This window comes from Orbilia oligospora (genome assembly GCF_000225545.1).
Source record: "Orbilia oligospora ATCC 24927 unplaced genomic scaffold scaffold00083, whole genome shotgun sequence".
Lineage (NCBI taxonomy): Eukaryota > Fungi > Ascomycota > Orbiliomycetes > Orbiliales > Orbiliaceae > Orbilia > Orbilia oligospora.
Genome location: NW_011645640.1, coordinates 439,593 through 453,116, shown reverse-complemented (window position 1 = coordinate 453,116; position 13,524 = coordinate 439,593). Strand labels below are relative to the sequence as shown.

Here is a 13,524-nt window from a genome sequence, read left to right as displayed (position 1 = left end):
TGACAGCAGTAAGTTGTTAAAATAAGATTTTGCGGATACTTAGGAAGCTAGTTCATACCCTGCATGCATGATGTGATGCGTTCAACTTCTTGCTGCTGCTGAAAAAAAATACACGAACATCTAGTCTACGTATAGGATACTGCCTTGGGCTAGGTATGCCACGAATACGTACACGAAGTTCCTTTCGTGGTTCGCAGATGCAACTAGTCGGCACGAACGAATCAGGGCACAGCTCCTACTAAGCGCAAACCACTTTTGTAAGTACATACCGTGCCTAACCTTGTTAGATAGCCCGACCCTTTAAAACCCTCCCTCTTCACCAAGATTTTTGCTGTGTACAAACACCGCTGTCACTATCACAAGCATTCTCCCATCCAGGTATCCCAATACCCTGGTTTTCGGGTGTTCCCACAACCTTATTTCAGAAATTATCCCATTTTGAAGAGCTCTTTACTAGTATACTTTTATTAAGTTCATAAAAGTCCCTCTTAAATTAAAACTCAATATATTAATAACATAATATCCTATTGGCTTCCGCAGCCATAGCGCTAGCATGTCAAGCGGTGCTGCCGTGTTCAACTCTCGGTACTCAAGGGCAGTGTTATCGAAGTCTGACTGGGAGGATCACCGGGAATTTATTCAAAAGCATTACATAGAAAACGACAAAACACTAGAAGACTTGAAAGTTCTACTGAAAGATAATCTAGGTGTAGAAGTTACGTGAGTTTTGCTCGAGTGCTCATGAAGCGCGTCACGATTTCAACTTGACAAGTAAGGACTACTATACTAACGATAAATTTTGCAGGAAACATCAACTAGAATATCGCTGTAGGCGATGGAAGTTCCGAAAAAACTACTCTCAGGCATATCCTCGACAATCCCAAAACCAGAGCGTTCTGAAGTTTCCTCCGGTAGAGGCAAAGAAGGGGCGGATGAAGCAGAAGGCTTCCTGTGAGCCGCAACCAGGTCCAACTGTATGTACAAGGCGTCCAAGTTTCGATAAGTACTTTAAATATATATTTCTTCTTCTTAACTCTGTCGATGTGTAACCACCAGAGGCAAAAAGTCAGGATGCCTCAGGACGACGGTGCCAGCGGCCCTAACTTTGCTACTCATGGTTTCTGCCAGTTCTCGAGTAGCCCCCCTGCATCAAATGATAATGGTCTGTCATCTTACGCAGCATTGCAGGGCTATGATGACAGGCCTTCTGGTGCGCTGAAGCAGGATGGTGAGTTAATAAATTTAATTAATTATGTTAATGGACGTACAGTTCATCCAAAGCTTGTATTTGATCGGATTGTTTAATGGTATTCCGCAGAAATTTATTCCAGTACACAGGGAAACAGTTATAATCCTTTGCTTTCTGTTCGGGGCCAAAATGAATTGCTCGATACTAGACGTGCCCCGCGACACGAACTGGATGAATACAAGTCGACCGGCCTCCACGATTCCCAGCTGTTGTTCAATAGCTCTACTGAGTACAACCCGTCTCAATATGTTGGACACAGCACCTCGCCCCTGGACCAAAGCTTCGAAACATCGATGGAATCGCTACATCTGAGGGACCGGAAAAACGATACATTGCAGAGGCAGTATGCACAGGAGTATCCAAGTTTGAATACCGCCAACTTTCGAAACGACCTTACGCCATATTTAGACACAGGATATAACACCTGGCCTCTGTCAGCTCCACCATTTCCATATTGCGAATCTATGAACATCAACTGGGACGCCGACCGGTCAACCACAGAGATGTTGGCAGACCAGCAGCTAGATCCTAATGTCTGTGCAGCACCGTTATCGCACCAACAGCAGAACAACTTTGAAAGTACGTTTCCGACAAACACGCACTACATGGACTCGGGAAATACTCCTCGGAGATCCGTTTTTCGATACTCGGATACTATGACTAGAGAATGGAACAACTAATAATGGCTGAATAAAATTTCTCAACTCGGATTATACAGAATACACCAAAACGGTTAAAAGGCTCACCGTTTACCCTCTTTGAAACACCCACAAAGCACACCTGCTCTCAAACCCTGTTTTGTGAGCGTTTACCATTCTTCCTGAACCTCGCCGTTCAACCTCCAATGGCAGGGCTTATACATTTCCCTTTATTTTTATTTTTATTATCCTTAAAAGCAATTTGCTGTTTCGCTGAAGATACCAAAAGAACCTTGACCATCATTTTTTTTCGTTTTTGTCTTAGAATACTCGGGCGGATTGTTCAGGCTCATAATAAAAATGTTTAATTAACCTTGGTTTTTGTTCAAAAAAATGTATCCTTATGTTGTACGATATATACATCTTGTTGGTTAGAATGTTACTTTCTTTATGGTTCAGAATTCATACCACGGGCTGGCGCCCTTCTAGAATTCTGTCGAATTGATATATAAATATATACACTTAGTGAGAATGTATTCTGGTACCTGGATATGAGAGGCGTAGTAACATAAAAATATTATTTGTTAGCCAAGTCAGGCCAAGTCAAGTAACATACGTTAATTTGCATGGGCAACCTGTCTAAATGACGTTGTTGAGATCGATTTCATGACGTCGATTTACGGTCAAAACTTCAAGGGTTGAAAACCGGTACTATAGCTAAGCAACACAAGTTGGCCACATTGGCCCTCATATATAATAGCATGAAGGACATCGCTGTGGCTGGTATCTAGCAGGCAGAGATTTAAAAACTTCTCTTAACCTTAAGAAATCAAGAGTTTCCTGACTGTACTATAATATTTTACAATTTTACAACCTCGATACTGCACTCCCCTTGACCTTGTGCAATTGCGCAGCATTCAAAATCGAAATTCGAATATTCGCTACTGTGCCCCAGTCAAAAATGAATCCATTGATTCTGTACTCCATTATCTTTGCTATTTTTGTGGCTGCTGTCGGTGCTGCGTATGCTAGTGGAGTTCTCGATCCTGTTATCGGAGAAATCGCAAAATATATGCTTAAGGCGAAGGCCGAAGCTGAGGTCCAGGGTCTAAAGGCCCAAGGATTACAAGAAGGGCAGGATTTCCTTCGAGGTAAAATTAAGACACTAGCTCTTACTACCCCTAATACTCTCCGGTGGTGGCTAACAAAAATATTATTGGAAAATAGAGGAAGTTCCGGGCAGCCAGCAGGCCGCTGAGATTGGAGACAAATTTGGGCTGTAGGGGGGGGTTGATTCAGAAACCGGGTTATTACGGACAGAACGGTCTTTGTTCGAAATACGCTTGCGCATCTCGGCTATAGTTACATATCCCGATATCAATACCGGCACCTTGCGATGCTAATAGCACAATTCTCCTTCTGAATTTTCATCTTGGGTGTGGCTCTGAGCCGCGAGCTGGAGCTCATATGCTCGGACCGACCGAAGTTTGTGGTATTTTGACCGCAGTTGTGTTGTCTTATTTTCGTGTAACGTGCGATAAAATATAATCCCTTTTGTGTATCGAGACTCGACGTACTACATACTACCCTTTTGGTATTTTGTGTGAGTGACAAAGATGGCCGGTATATCAATTAAACCATAGAAAAAGAATTTTATGTCTTTCTTAATGTAATACAGGGAGGGGTCGATTGAAGTCATCTATGAAAAATACACCAAGCGTTTCATATTCATCCAAAGGTATTCTTTCGTTTTGGCGACTTCTAATTAATTTTACGGTTCCTTTCGAGCTTCGTTAAAGATAAATCTTATAAATACATGCCGCTGTTCTCTTGAAAACCTGCCCCCCTTGCTATGAGCTCGAGTTCCTCGTTATACAGCAAGCTACGGGATGGAATATTTCTGCAAACACACGAAGTGCCTCTCATCGGTATGTTTTTTTTGGTGACGTTCTAATTCTTTTTAAATGCAGATTATAATTATATTTCTAACGAATTATAATTATGCGTATTTGCTCTACTGACATGTAAATTATGTATAGTGAGCTTGGGAAGCCCTCGTACTTGTGATGAATTCGAATCTTTGGGGAACTGTGTCGCAGCCCTAGATAGTTGCCATCTCCCATTGATGATATTTGAAGTCAACTCCTATGATGGCAATTCCGACCACCGCCCCCTTCGTGGTATTTTGAAAAAACCTGCAATACCGCCACGGACATCCAGTCTTCGCGCTCATAATCGATCACGGTCGTCCGAAAATATTAGGCCGGAAATAGTTGTTGAAGAAACATCGTCCCGACGCCGTGCTTCTTCAATCTCGTTACCGCCTGGAGCTTCGAGGTCGCCGTCCATTCCGCCAGCAGTTCCAGAAGATCAATATTCAGTGCCACAGCTACAGCCAGCCCTGGACCAGACCCCCAAGCTTATTACACCCCTTTCGGCACCTTATGTAGCCCCACAGACCTCTCTCCAGCCGGCGATCGCTACACCAGTGTTGATAATACCTGAGAATGAAAACCCGTTCGATTTCGCAACGAACCTCGAGGATGACCGAGCCCGCCGTGTAAGCACTGGTAGTATCGATCCGTTTACTGAAGAGGAGGAATATCAGGCCTCTGCCAAAAATGGCGCTAAGAATTTATTGGGTACTGGTATTAGCAGTCATAACCGACATGAGCACCCTCATGTGGGTTGGAAATCCGACTTTTTAACGCCGACTCCAGAGGAAGGTATCGAGGGCGCTCCAGAAGGCTATAGTAGACGTCGCTCGAGCTCTTTGCCTGATTTACCAGCAGCAGGAGGTGGAAGAGCGCTCAAATCGGTGAAGGGGAGACGCGCCACACCTTGGGTACACAACATCGGTATTGATGGAACTACCGCCGGAAATGGGAAGGGGAAAAGAGTTAAATTGGCGTTTCCAACCTTGAAAAGGTTGAGTGGTGCGAGCGTTAAGAGTATGGAAAGTGGCCACGAGGTTTGGTTTGATGCTCTTGAGGAGCAGCAGGAGGAGAACTGATTGTGCTAAATGGTACTACACGCGCGCAATTCAAAATAGCGATTGAGTTAAACCCTAGATCGGATTCCCTTTGTTAAAATAAAACTATGCGAATGGGTTGTCCATAGATCCAAAGCCAAAGTATCAGCTGCGCTGTAGAGCGCCCCGCAGGCAGAAGTTCCAAGTTCGGAGGAGGAAGAACAGCTAGAGTTTTCATAAGAGTTCCTTATTCATTCTTCATTAGTACTATACTGCTATTAAAAGCACGGGAATCCTTCGGAAATAGACCGTAGTAGTAGGCGAAAGGCGACGCAATCAAGTTTCCACCCCGGTCCTTTCTCGATGCAACCATCATCATCAACAGGGTCCAATCCTCAGCTAGTGCTGAACCTCGTGCGATTCTCCCCGCATATGCATATATGCGTTGCCGGGTTCCGCCGACAGTTTGAGCTTTAAGCCCACAATCTCGTGAAGTGCTGGGGACTGAAAGATTTGTGATATTTCATCTTGCAGCATTGGAATTTAGAAATTCATTTTCGAGAGGTACCGACGATAAAAATACCGGATTGCTCTCATTCTAAAATTGAGGAATCGAGTTTTTACTGAGTTGCCGTACTTTCCGGCGGGTGCTACGGAATATTCCGAGCCAGCCGGGTTTAGTATAAAAAATTAAGCATTTTGTCGAGCCTTGGCACAGCTCCAATCCCAGCCCTGGATGACTTGTTGGGAGCGCTGTCTGTAACACACGCACACGTCAGCTGAACTCCTGGGCCCACAGCTCCCGAAGTCTAAGACAGAGATAAGTATGATGTAGATGGTATGGTTGTTCGTGCGAAAAAGCTAGTGTGGTGCGTCGTAATGGCCAGTCAGGAGGGGAAGTAGGGAAGTTGGAAAGCCACAATGTGACATTCGATATTCGTGCGAATCAGAATTACTTTCATGCATGTATGGCTGTGACACTGCGATTTCCTTTGAATAAGTGATTTTGGCTTTGAGAGAGGATAGTAGAAGTATATAAGGACGTACCGCGCCGACGGGAACTCTAACTAACCATCATCTAGCCTTATAATTACGACCAAAACCCCGAAAATCCTATTGTGCGGCGCAAACGATCTAGTTATCACTCGATCTACAGGCACAAATCGATTACTTTCTGATAAACCAATTCCCACAATCAAAATGCCGAACCAAGAGCAACCAGTTAGTGTGAGCTGAAACCCCGGAACTGGCAGCTGGTGGTACTAGCTGTACAGTTTGTTCGTGCTAGGATATTCCGACTAACTAGAAGTCATTTACCCTATCGCAGATTCCTGCACCTACCTACAGCTCAGCTCCTGCAATGGAGATGACACCCCAATCTCGAACTCAGCAAGATTCCCAACGGGAAGCTGAACCGAAAGTCCAGCTTGGACTCCGTGGCGGCCGTGATCGTGGCTGTCTTGCTGGATGGTAAGCCCATGATCAATTCATTGTTCAATTCGGCATATCAAGTCGCTAGTTCTAACTCTATATGAATTGATACATAGTCTGGCTGCCCTCTGTATTTGTTGCGCTTGTGATGCTTGCATCGATTGCGTCGACGATTGCTGCTGTTGTTAGTGAGCGGAAGGGACGTCGGCTCTTCTTCAACTTTCTGGCTTGCCTCTTTTACTAGAGAGCCATTGGAATACTCGGATATAGTTCAGCAAGGCGTTATGGGTTACTAGCGAGTTGGGTTTTCTTTAAACGTTTTTGTATTGGAATAATTACTATCTTTTGATGATATTGCACATTAATATTACTATCCTGTACCGTTACATACCCGTAATTCCATCGAATCGGGTGTGCATCCTTAATTAATCAAACCCGGATGTGCTACAACGGTATAAAATACAAGTCCCCCACACACGTATACTATGATCGATCGTATAACCAACGAGACCAATCGTATATATCTATACATAGCGCGCCTTGCGCAGCTAGATATTTACAGGGCTAAGCATAATTATAAAAGAAGAGAACAATAGTAGTGCCTTATGCATATGGTGCCAGTCTAGTCCAGCATAATTACAATTAGAACCTTTGAACCTGCAATAAAGTGTTGCGAGAGCTTCTTTCAATAATTAGCTTTAAGGATCTGTAAAACCTCAAAAGGCCCCATAGACATGATGCACCGATATCATCATAAGGATGGCCATTGATGATATATATTTCTCGCGATATTTGCGTTTTATTCAAGATCTGATTAAATTTAAGGGTTGAGCACCGGTGCACTGGCAACAGTTTTAGATCACTCACGATTTTCCCTTTTTCCTAGGATACCGTAAGACCTAAGGCTAAGGCCGCCGCGTTCGAAGTTGAAAATGCAGATTATTGCAAATGCAAAATTAACTATATTAAAAGGGCTAACAATAACTTACTAGAACTTCGCAGCTGTCTACAGCCTTCTTCGTATCCTGAACTGGAAAGTTGGGGCATATCACTCAGATTGATTCAATATATACTTAATTGCAATAGCTAGTTAGCGCTCGAGGGTAGCCTTGGCGACTTGTCGTGGTCAGCTTTTAGATCCCGACTTTAAATTTACCTTGAATTGTCTTTTGTTAATTTTCCTTTTAGAATGACTTTTTGAAACAAAGAAAAGAAACCGGAACAGGACAGTTTAGATCAAATGCCGATACATGTTTTCCAGGTTTAACAAAGCGAGCTTTCACTCTGAGCTGGTTCCCAGCTGCAGTCGACAACCACCTGTCCGCGCATTGGAAGGTGTTGGAATTGAATTAGGATTGTTTAGCCGGCCAACATGACGCACACCATATATGCTTGCCAGGCTTCATCCGCTTTGGGTAACTGTTCTATGTCACATTGGTTTAAAGAAGCTAAGGGAGCCGCAATTTAACCTTTTCTTTATCTTTTCTAAGCTTCTCCGAGACTCTCCTCGCACATGATATTTTGGGCACAAAGCCGATTGTTGCTGCACGTATATTGAGGCAGGGCCGGGGTAGCACCTGTTGGACATAGTGACAGTTTTTTCACATATGCGTGTCCTATAGCTATAGTCCAGTACATATTCCATGCGAACGCCAGGAAGCGATACCCAGATTACGTATTCCATAGGTTTAGTAATTACCAAAGTAGCTAGCCCAGGTCCGATTTGTCAGCGTGCAGTCTTAGTCGGCTACTCGCATACTCGGATTCGAGTTACAACAAGCCAATCGGTATGATTGAGTCTAGAGGCCAGGTTAACTACAAATGGAATTATCCTTGAATTCTCGGTGAATTGCATATCCACACCTCAAAATTGTGCGACATGAGCACCGATTTGCCGAAAATATAATCACAGCTAATATTATAAAAGATTAAAGAATTATTAGAAAGCCTGCTCATGTATATGAACGCATAGTGCAACCGATAGCAAGAGCCCAAAGGGTCAAACTTAGGGACACTGAGTCGGAAAGGATACCGAACGTACAAGGTATCTTAGGTCGGCTCAGGTCACTAGCACTCAAGTTGGGATTTTGCAGTATGGTTTCGGGGTGCATATTGAATCCTTCCTTAAGGCCTTGTGAAAGGAACTATCGACCCCAGGTGCTCGTCGCCCAAGTTTCCCTCTATCAGTCTTATAATGAAGCTGGATCCTTCGGCAATCAAGGCTGGCGAAGTCTGGACCTAAATTAAACCATTCTCCTCGGGATATCACTTTCTGAAAAACCGATTTCGCATGTCTTTACAAAGTTATAGATCCGATGATTCCAGCCTGCTGCTACTAATTTCTGTCAAATTCCAGAAAGTTGACAGGCATTGATGCACAGTGCAGTGTAAGCTTAACTGTGATTATTTGCATATAATTTCAGTTGATTGTGTTACACAGACGCCGAATCTACGAAGCATGATATTTAGTAGGATCCTAGGGGCTGTCCGAAAGGGAATATTCGATACGACTACCTACACACCCGTTAGCCGAGGACACCAACTGTTAACCCAATTGGCCAACACCAGTTGATTATTTAAATTTATTATATTATATTGTATCAGGGCAAAGATTGTTCATTCTCTTGTGATGATTCTTATTCGAATATTGGGGTGAGAATTTCGGAGTTAAGCTAGGTTGAAATGAGCTCTATGGAAAGTTGATGATTAACATCCAGTGACTGCTAAGAATAGGACCGATATAATATACAACACTTGATTGTATCAGTCTTATTACATTAGATCTATAGATCTAGATTTCGTTTTAAATTTGAAGTATAGTAGAATACTTGAGAAGGTATGAATACTTATGTCGTCGCTGTCATGTACAGGCTGTTCTTTCATAGCTATAGGCCCACACACACATATGTAACTGTATGTAGTCGAAATGGGAGCATATACTTTACATGTTAAGTGGGGTACTGTTGTAGCCTCAGATAGCTTCCGCCCCACGGCGGTATTCCTTTTCGGTAATGACTTCTCCAGCCAGTTCGATATTATTAAAAACTTCAATAAATTTATAGCCGACAACACTCGAATAGGTAGTTCGAACAATAAATTGACAAACTCTAAAAGCGAAGCCTGACAGGTGTTTCGCTAAGAGCCTTCACGTCTTTAAAATGATAAGATTGAGGGCAATTGACGTCCAGAGGTTGCTTTCATTCCGTCTATATAAACATGAACTCGTATCTTCTAGATTATCGTTAGCTTCACTACCATCCACCAGCCCTTTCATACAAGGCTATCTTCCCGTTGAGAAAACGGTGCCATTCCTTTGAACAATAGCGAACTTTAGTCTCTCTTTCTTTCTTTCTTTCTTCCTCAGCATCTCCAATTACCCGGTCCCTTGGACCATTTCATTCTTTAGATTTCATCCACAAGACTTGGTGCAGAGTCAAATCTGGAACTGCCAGATCGAAATGTTGATCAGCAAGCTCCTCTGTTCTATCCTGGCTATAGCCCCTACGCTCTCATCTGCCCATAGTATCGTTATTGGTGCCGTTGGAGATGCTGATAAGAGCGTAAAGGGACATGCCATTGGCATGGTTGAGGGTACTTCGCGCAAGGATGCCAATCAGTACTCTGGTCTCAGAGATGCCGCTATCTTTTCTTTCCCGACCATTCCAAATAGATGGTGCAAAAAATGTGTCAAAAGATACAAGCCTAAATGTGGAAGCTGCTTGAGCTCGTGCTGGAAGAAGAAGTACGGGAAAAAGGGCCGTGCGCGGAGGTTGCTCAGGAGGACTAATGCAAAAAAGAAGCAAGCCGCAAAGAAACAGCCTGCCGCAAAGAAGAAAGCAACAGCAAAGAAAGCTAAGACAGTGAAGAAGAAGACAACTACAAAGAAGAAGAAGACAGTTAAGGCCAAGGTTAAAGCTAAGAAAACGGGAAAGTGCTTGAAATATATCAAAAACTGCAAGAAATGCCCCGTGTATGACTTTAACTGCGCCAAATGCCGTACACCACTTGTCAACGGTTGCGGTCGAACCTTTATGGTTCAGCAATCGCCTCTCTACGACATCGATGGCGGTGCTAAGGCGGGGAAGATGTGCTGTGGTGCAAAGAGCCCATATTATGGTCTCGGATCACTCAATATCCAGAATTGGGTCAATAAAATGGCTCAGAAAAACTCGATTCCGAAGGTTCGCTCGGGTGGCTATCTCGAGTTGAAGGTAACTAGACTTCTAATTCCAATATTTTATAATGCGAAGAGAGGCCAAACACACGATGAATTTTAAAACTAACCAACGAATTTAATCCCATAGATTCATCAAGTGAATGCCGACGGTGGTGGCCCCTACCACTGCATTGTCGATAAAATGGGAACTGGAGCACAATTCAATCAAACACGCCTGCAGATTATCGGCAAGAATGTCCCTGGAAAGAACGGGATCAGCAAATACAAATTCAAAAAGTGGAAGTTAATCGTGCAAATGCCAACGAACCTAGGCTGCTCAGGGTCATACAACGGCGCAAATAACGTTTGCATGGTACGTTGCAACAACGGAGCCCCGAATGGGCCATTCGGAGGGTGCATTCCTGTTCAGCAAGTTGGAGGAGATCCTAGCCCACCACCGGAGAATGACTATTCGGACCCGCCAGAGGATGAGGATGTCGCTGGCGAGGAGCACCTTACAGACGATGACAATGCTTACATCCAAGGAAAGCCTGCCGAGCAAGATGACGGCTCAGAGGAGACTTCTGGCTATGGTCCTGTTGGAACAGAATCAGAAGATGATCCAGATGCCGTCGAAGAGGACGATGATGGAGAAGAAGGAGGTGAAGAAGGCGAAGAAGGCGAAGGAGGTGAAGAGGCTGTGGAGGGCGAGGAAGAGGGCGAATCCGAGGAAGAGGCAGATGCTGATAAAGCTGAAGAATAAAAATTATCGATTCAGGCCTATATATTACTACCAGGATAATCGAAATTTGGGGGAAGACGTGTCCTCTAGTTAGCTAGTTTTCCTAGATTATCAAATGGGAATATATTACGATCCTTGCCAAATGATAACTCTATAGTAAGTCCAAAGGTTAAATATACTTAGTAAATACTCTGTATCTCTTACTTCTTATACCTTACCCTTCGATATAAATTTGATATATCAAAATAGTACGTATTGCAATAGCATTCAACATATAAATACGTTGCGATATCTAGATATATCTTCGCTTCGATCAAGGAGACCGGTCTGTCGTTGTTTTTGTTGCATATTGCAAGGGCGATTCCAACGGCTGCAACCTCAGCCTGAATATATCGAATACGGACTAGTCTCGATTCCCGAGAAAGTGACTAGACCGAGAATAAACCGTAGTCCCTCGCAATGTTGCCTAAATCCGTAGAGGTACCGTCGAGATGGCCTGATTTTGGCGGTTCTCCAGGTCGTTGGAACATCATCGTACGAAAGCGGAGGTCGTGTGTGGCCATTCCCAGCCGAAACCTTGCTCCTTCCTTCCTTCCACCTTCCCCACAGCCCCCGCATATCCTCACCTCCGCATTTTTAGCTCCTGACTCCAATTCACTCTCAGTTCTCTTCCCCGCTTTCTTTCTTCTTCTCTTAATCCACCTCTCTTCATCACATCAACATTATCATCACAGACACTTCTTTATCATCTCCTCCACATCTAATTATTCACAATGAGTGCAATTGCTGGCAGCGAAGACCCGATCAAGGTCCTTATCACTCTCCACCCAGGGTTTGACCTTCTCGACTTCGCTGGTCCTCTCGAGGTCCTCAGTTACACCAAGCAAGATATCAATGACCCCGAGTCCAATGCTTTCGATGTCACCATCGCCAGCGTCACCGACGATTTGAAAGTTTACAGTAACCAAGGTGCCGTCATTGAGGCAAACATCTCTAGAAAAGAGGCTCTTGAAACTCTCAATGAGTACGATCTCTTTACTACCACCCGTTCAAATCTAATATTTGCTAACGCGATAAACTTTTGCGATTTAGCTACGAAATCTTGATTGTCCCTGGAGGTAGCTCTCCCAAGGAAATTGACCTCAAAGCCATCCATCTCAACCCTCCACCACAGGTTGCTATCATCAAGGCCTTTGCCGACCTTCAGAAAACTGAAGTCGAGCAAGCCGAAGATGAGCAAACTGACCTTAAGCGTGAACGAACTTTGATGTCCGTTTGCACTGGATCTCTCTTGTATGTCCCATTGTTGTCCTATAGCCTGTAAACGACTGGCATCTCTTCTAACAGCGACTTTTATAGCCTCGCCCAAGCTGGTGTCCTCCAAGGCCTTTATGCCACCACCCACCCCGATCATGACGTTCAATTGGAAATGATCTGCCAGGTACGTCTTTTTCTATTCAAATATTTCTTTCACGACTCACAACCTAATTGGATATATACAGCACGCTTCTGCTCATGACACTCAGAACCGTACCGAAGTCATCACCGGTTGTCGTTATGTTGTCAACAATGCCCGTTTTGATATACCTGATGAGGATGAAGAACCCGAAGCGAACCCCTTCATCCAGTCATATGATCAATTCATCCTTTCCAAGAAGGAAAGAAGAAAGTCCAGCGCTCGCCGTGGAAGTGTTAGCCACAAGCTTGCCATGCTGGCTGAGAGCATCGGTACCAAATCTGAGAAGAGACTTGGAGGATTACGTGTTATCACTGCTGGCGGTGTTATGAGCGGCATCGATGCTACTTTGTACGTTTCTTCTGCTTACGTCTCCGTCGAGGCTGCAGAGGAGGCTGCCAGAATCATTCAACACTTTGATTGGCAAAAGGGAGTTGTCGTTGACTCCGTTGACTTTGAGAAGGTCACTACCAGCGATATGTATTAAGGTACAGATTGTGCTTCAATCTTAAACCTTAGCATTATGGGTCATAGATCTTCTTAACACCCTCTTGATCGATCTCGTCTAAAATCTAGAAAATAAGGGATAATAGGAAAAGATAAAGAGAAGGGTAGATAGACTGCTATCAAAGACAGCGACCAATATTAAGACATCTCCTCTGATACATCAAAAAAAAAACTCGTTCCATCCGATGTAAAATTTCCAACGTGAATAGCTTAGTTATAACGTGAAATCTAGACCCTGAAAGTCGCAAAATCCGATTTGTCATCCAACCCCGCCTATCCCCGAATGTCAGGCTGGGTTGCGAATAACATCCACCAGAGTGGCCAGTTCTAACTATGTGGCCCGTGCGTTATAATTCCTGGCAAATACCGAGCCT

At 44.0% G+C, this 13,524-nt stretch overlaps 6 protein-coding genes across 6 annotated transcripts; all 6 read left to right on the top strand.

Moving 5' to 3' along the window:
* Nucleotides 1–553: 553 nt before the first annotated feature.
* Nucleotides 554–1,929, top strand: AOL_s00083g131 (uncharacterized protein; the record flags this gene model as incomplete). Its single annotated transcript, XM_011125310.1, has 4 exons — nt 554–720; nt 806–974; nt 1,057–1,228; nt 1,319–1,929. The coding sequence occupies 4 exons, from the start codon at nt 554–556 to the stop codon at nt 1,927–1,929; spliced, it is 1,119 nt and encodes a 372-aa protein (XP_011123612.1).
* Nucleotides 1,930–2,848: 919 nt separating this feature from the next.
* AOL_s00083g130 (uncharacterized protein) lies at nt 2,849–3,170 on the top strand (the record flags this gene model as incomplete). Its single annotated transcript, XM_011125309.1, has 2 exons — nt 2,849–3,038; nt 3,115–3,170. 2 exons carry the CDS (start codon nt 2,849–2,851, stop codon nt 3,168–3,170), a joined length of 246 nt encoding a protein of 81 aa, XP_011123611.1.
* Nucleotides 3,171–3,739: 569 nt separating this feature from the next.
* AOL_s00083g129 (uncharacterized protein) lies at nt 3,740–4,900 on the top strand (the record flags this gene model as incomplete). Its single annotated transcript, XM_011125308.1, has 2 exons — nt 3,740–3,815; nt 3,927–4,900. 2 exons carry the CDS (start codon nt 3,740–3,742, stop codon nt 4,898–4,900), a joined length of 1,050 nt encoding a protein of 349 aa, XP_011123610.1.
* Nucleotides 4,901–6,058: 1,158 nt separating this feature from the next.
* Nucleotides 6,059–6,585, top strand: AOL_s00083g128 (uncharacterized protein; the record flags this gene model as incomplete). The annotated part of the gene is made up of 4 exons (XM_011125307.1): nt 6,059–6,085; nt 6,186–6,328; nt 6,406–6,419; nt 6,479–6,585. The coding sequence occupies 4 exons, from the start codon at nt 6,059–6,061 to the stop codon at nt 6,583–6,585; spliced, it is 291 nt and encodes a 96-aa protein (XP_011123609.1).
* Nucleotides 6,586–9,747: 3,162 nt separating this feature from the next.
* Nucleotides 9,748–11,208, top strand: AOL_s00083g127 (uncharacterized protein; the record flags this gene model as incomplete). Its single annotated transcript, XM_011125306.1, has 2 exons — nt 9,748–10,500; nt 10,594–11,208. 2 exons carry the CDS (start codon nt 9,748–9,750, stop codon nt 11,206–11,208), a joined length of 1,368 nt encoding a protein of 455 aa, XP_011123608.1.
* Nucleotides 11,209–11,960: 752 nt separating this feature from the next.
* Nucleotides 11,961–13,130, top strand: AOL_s00083g126 (uncharacterized protein; the record flags this gene model as incomplete). The annotated part of the gene is made up of 4 exons (XM_011125305.1): nt 11,961–12,211; nt 12,280–12,480; nt 12,547–12,628; nt 12,690–13,130. The coding sequence occupies 4 exons, from the start codon at nt 11,961–11,963 to the stop codon at nt 13,128–13,130; spliced, it is 975 nt and encodes a 324-aa protein (XP_011123607.1).
* Nucleotides 13,131–13,524: the final 394 nt, after the last annotated feature.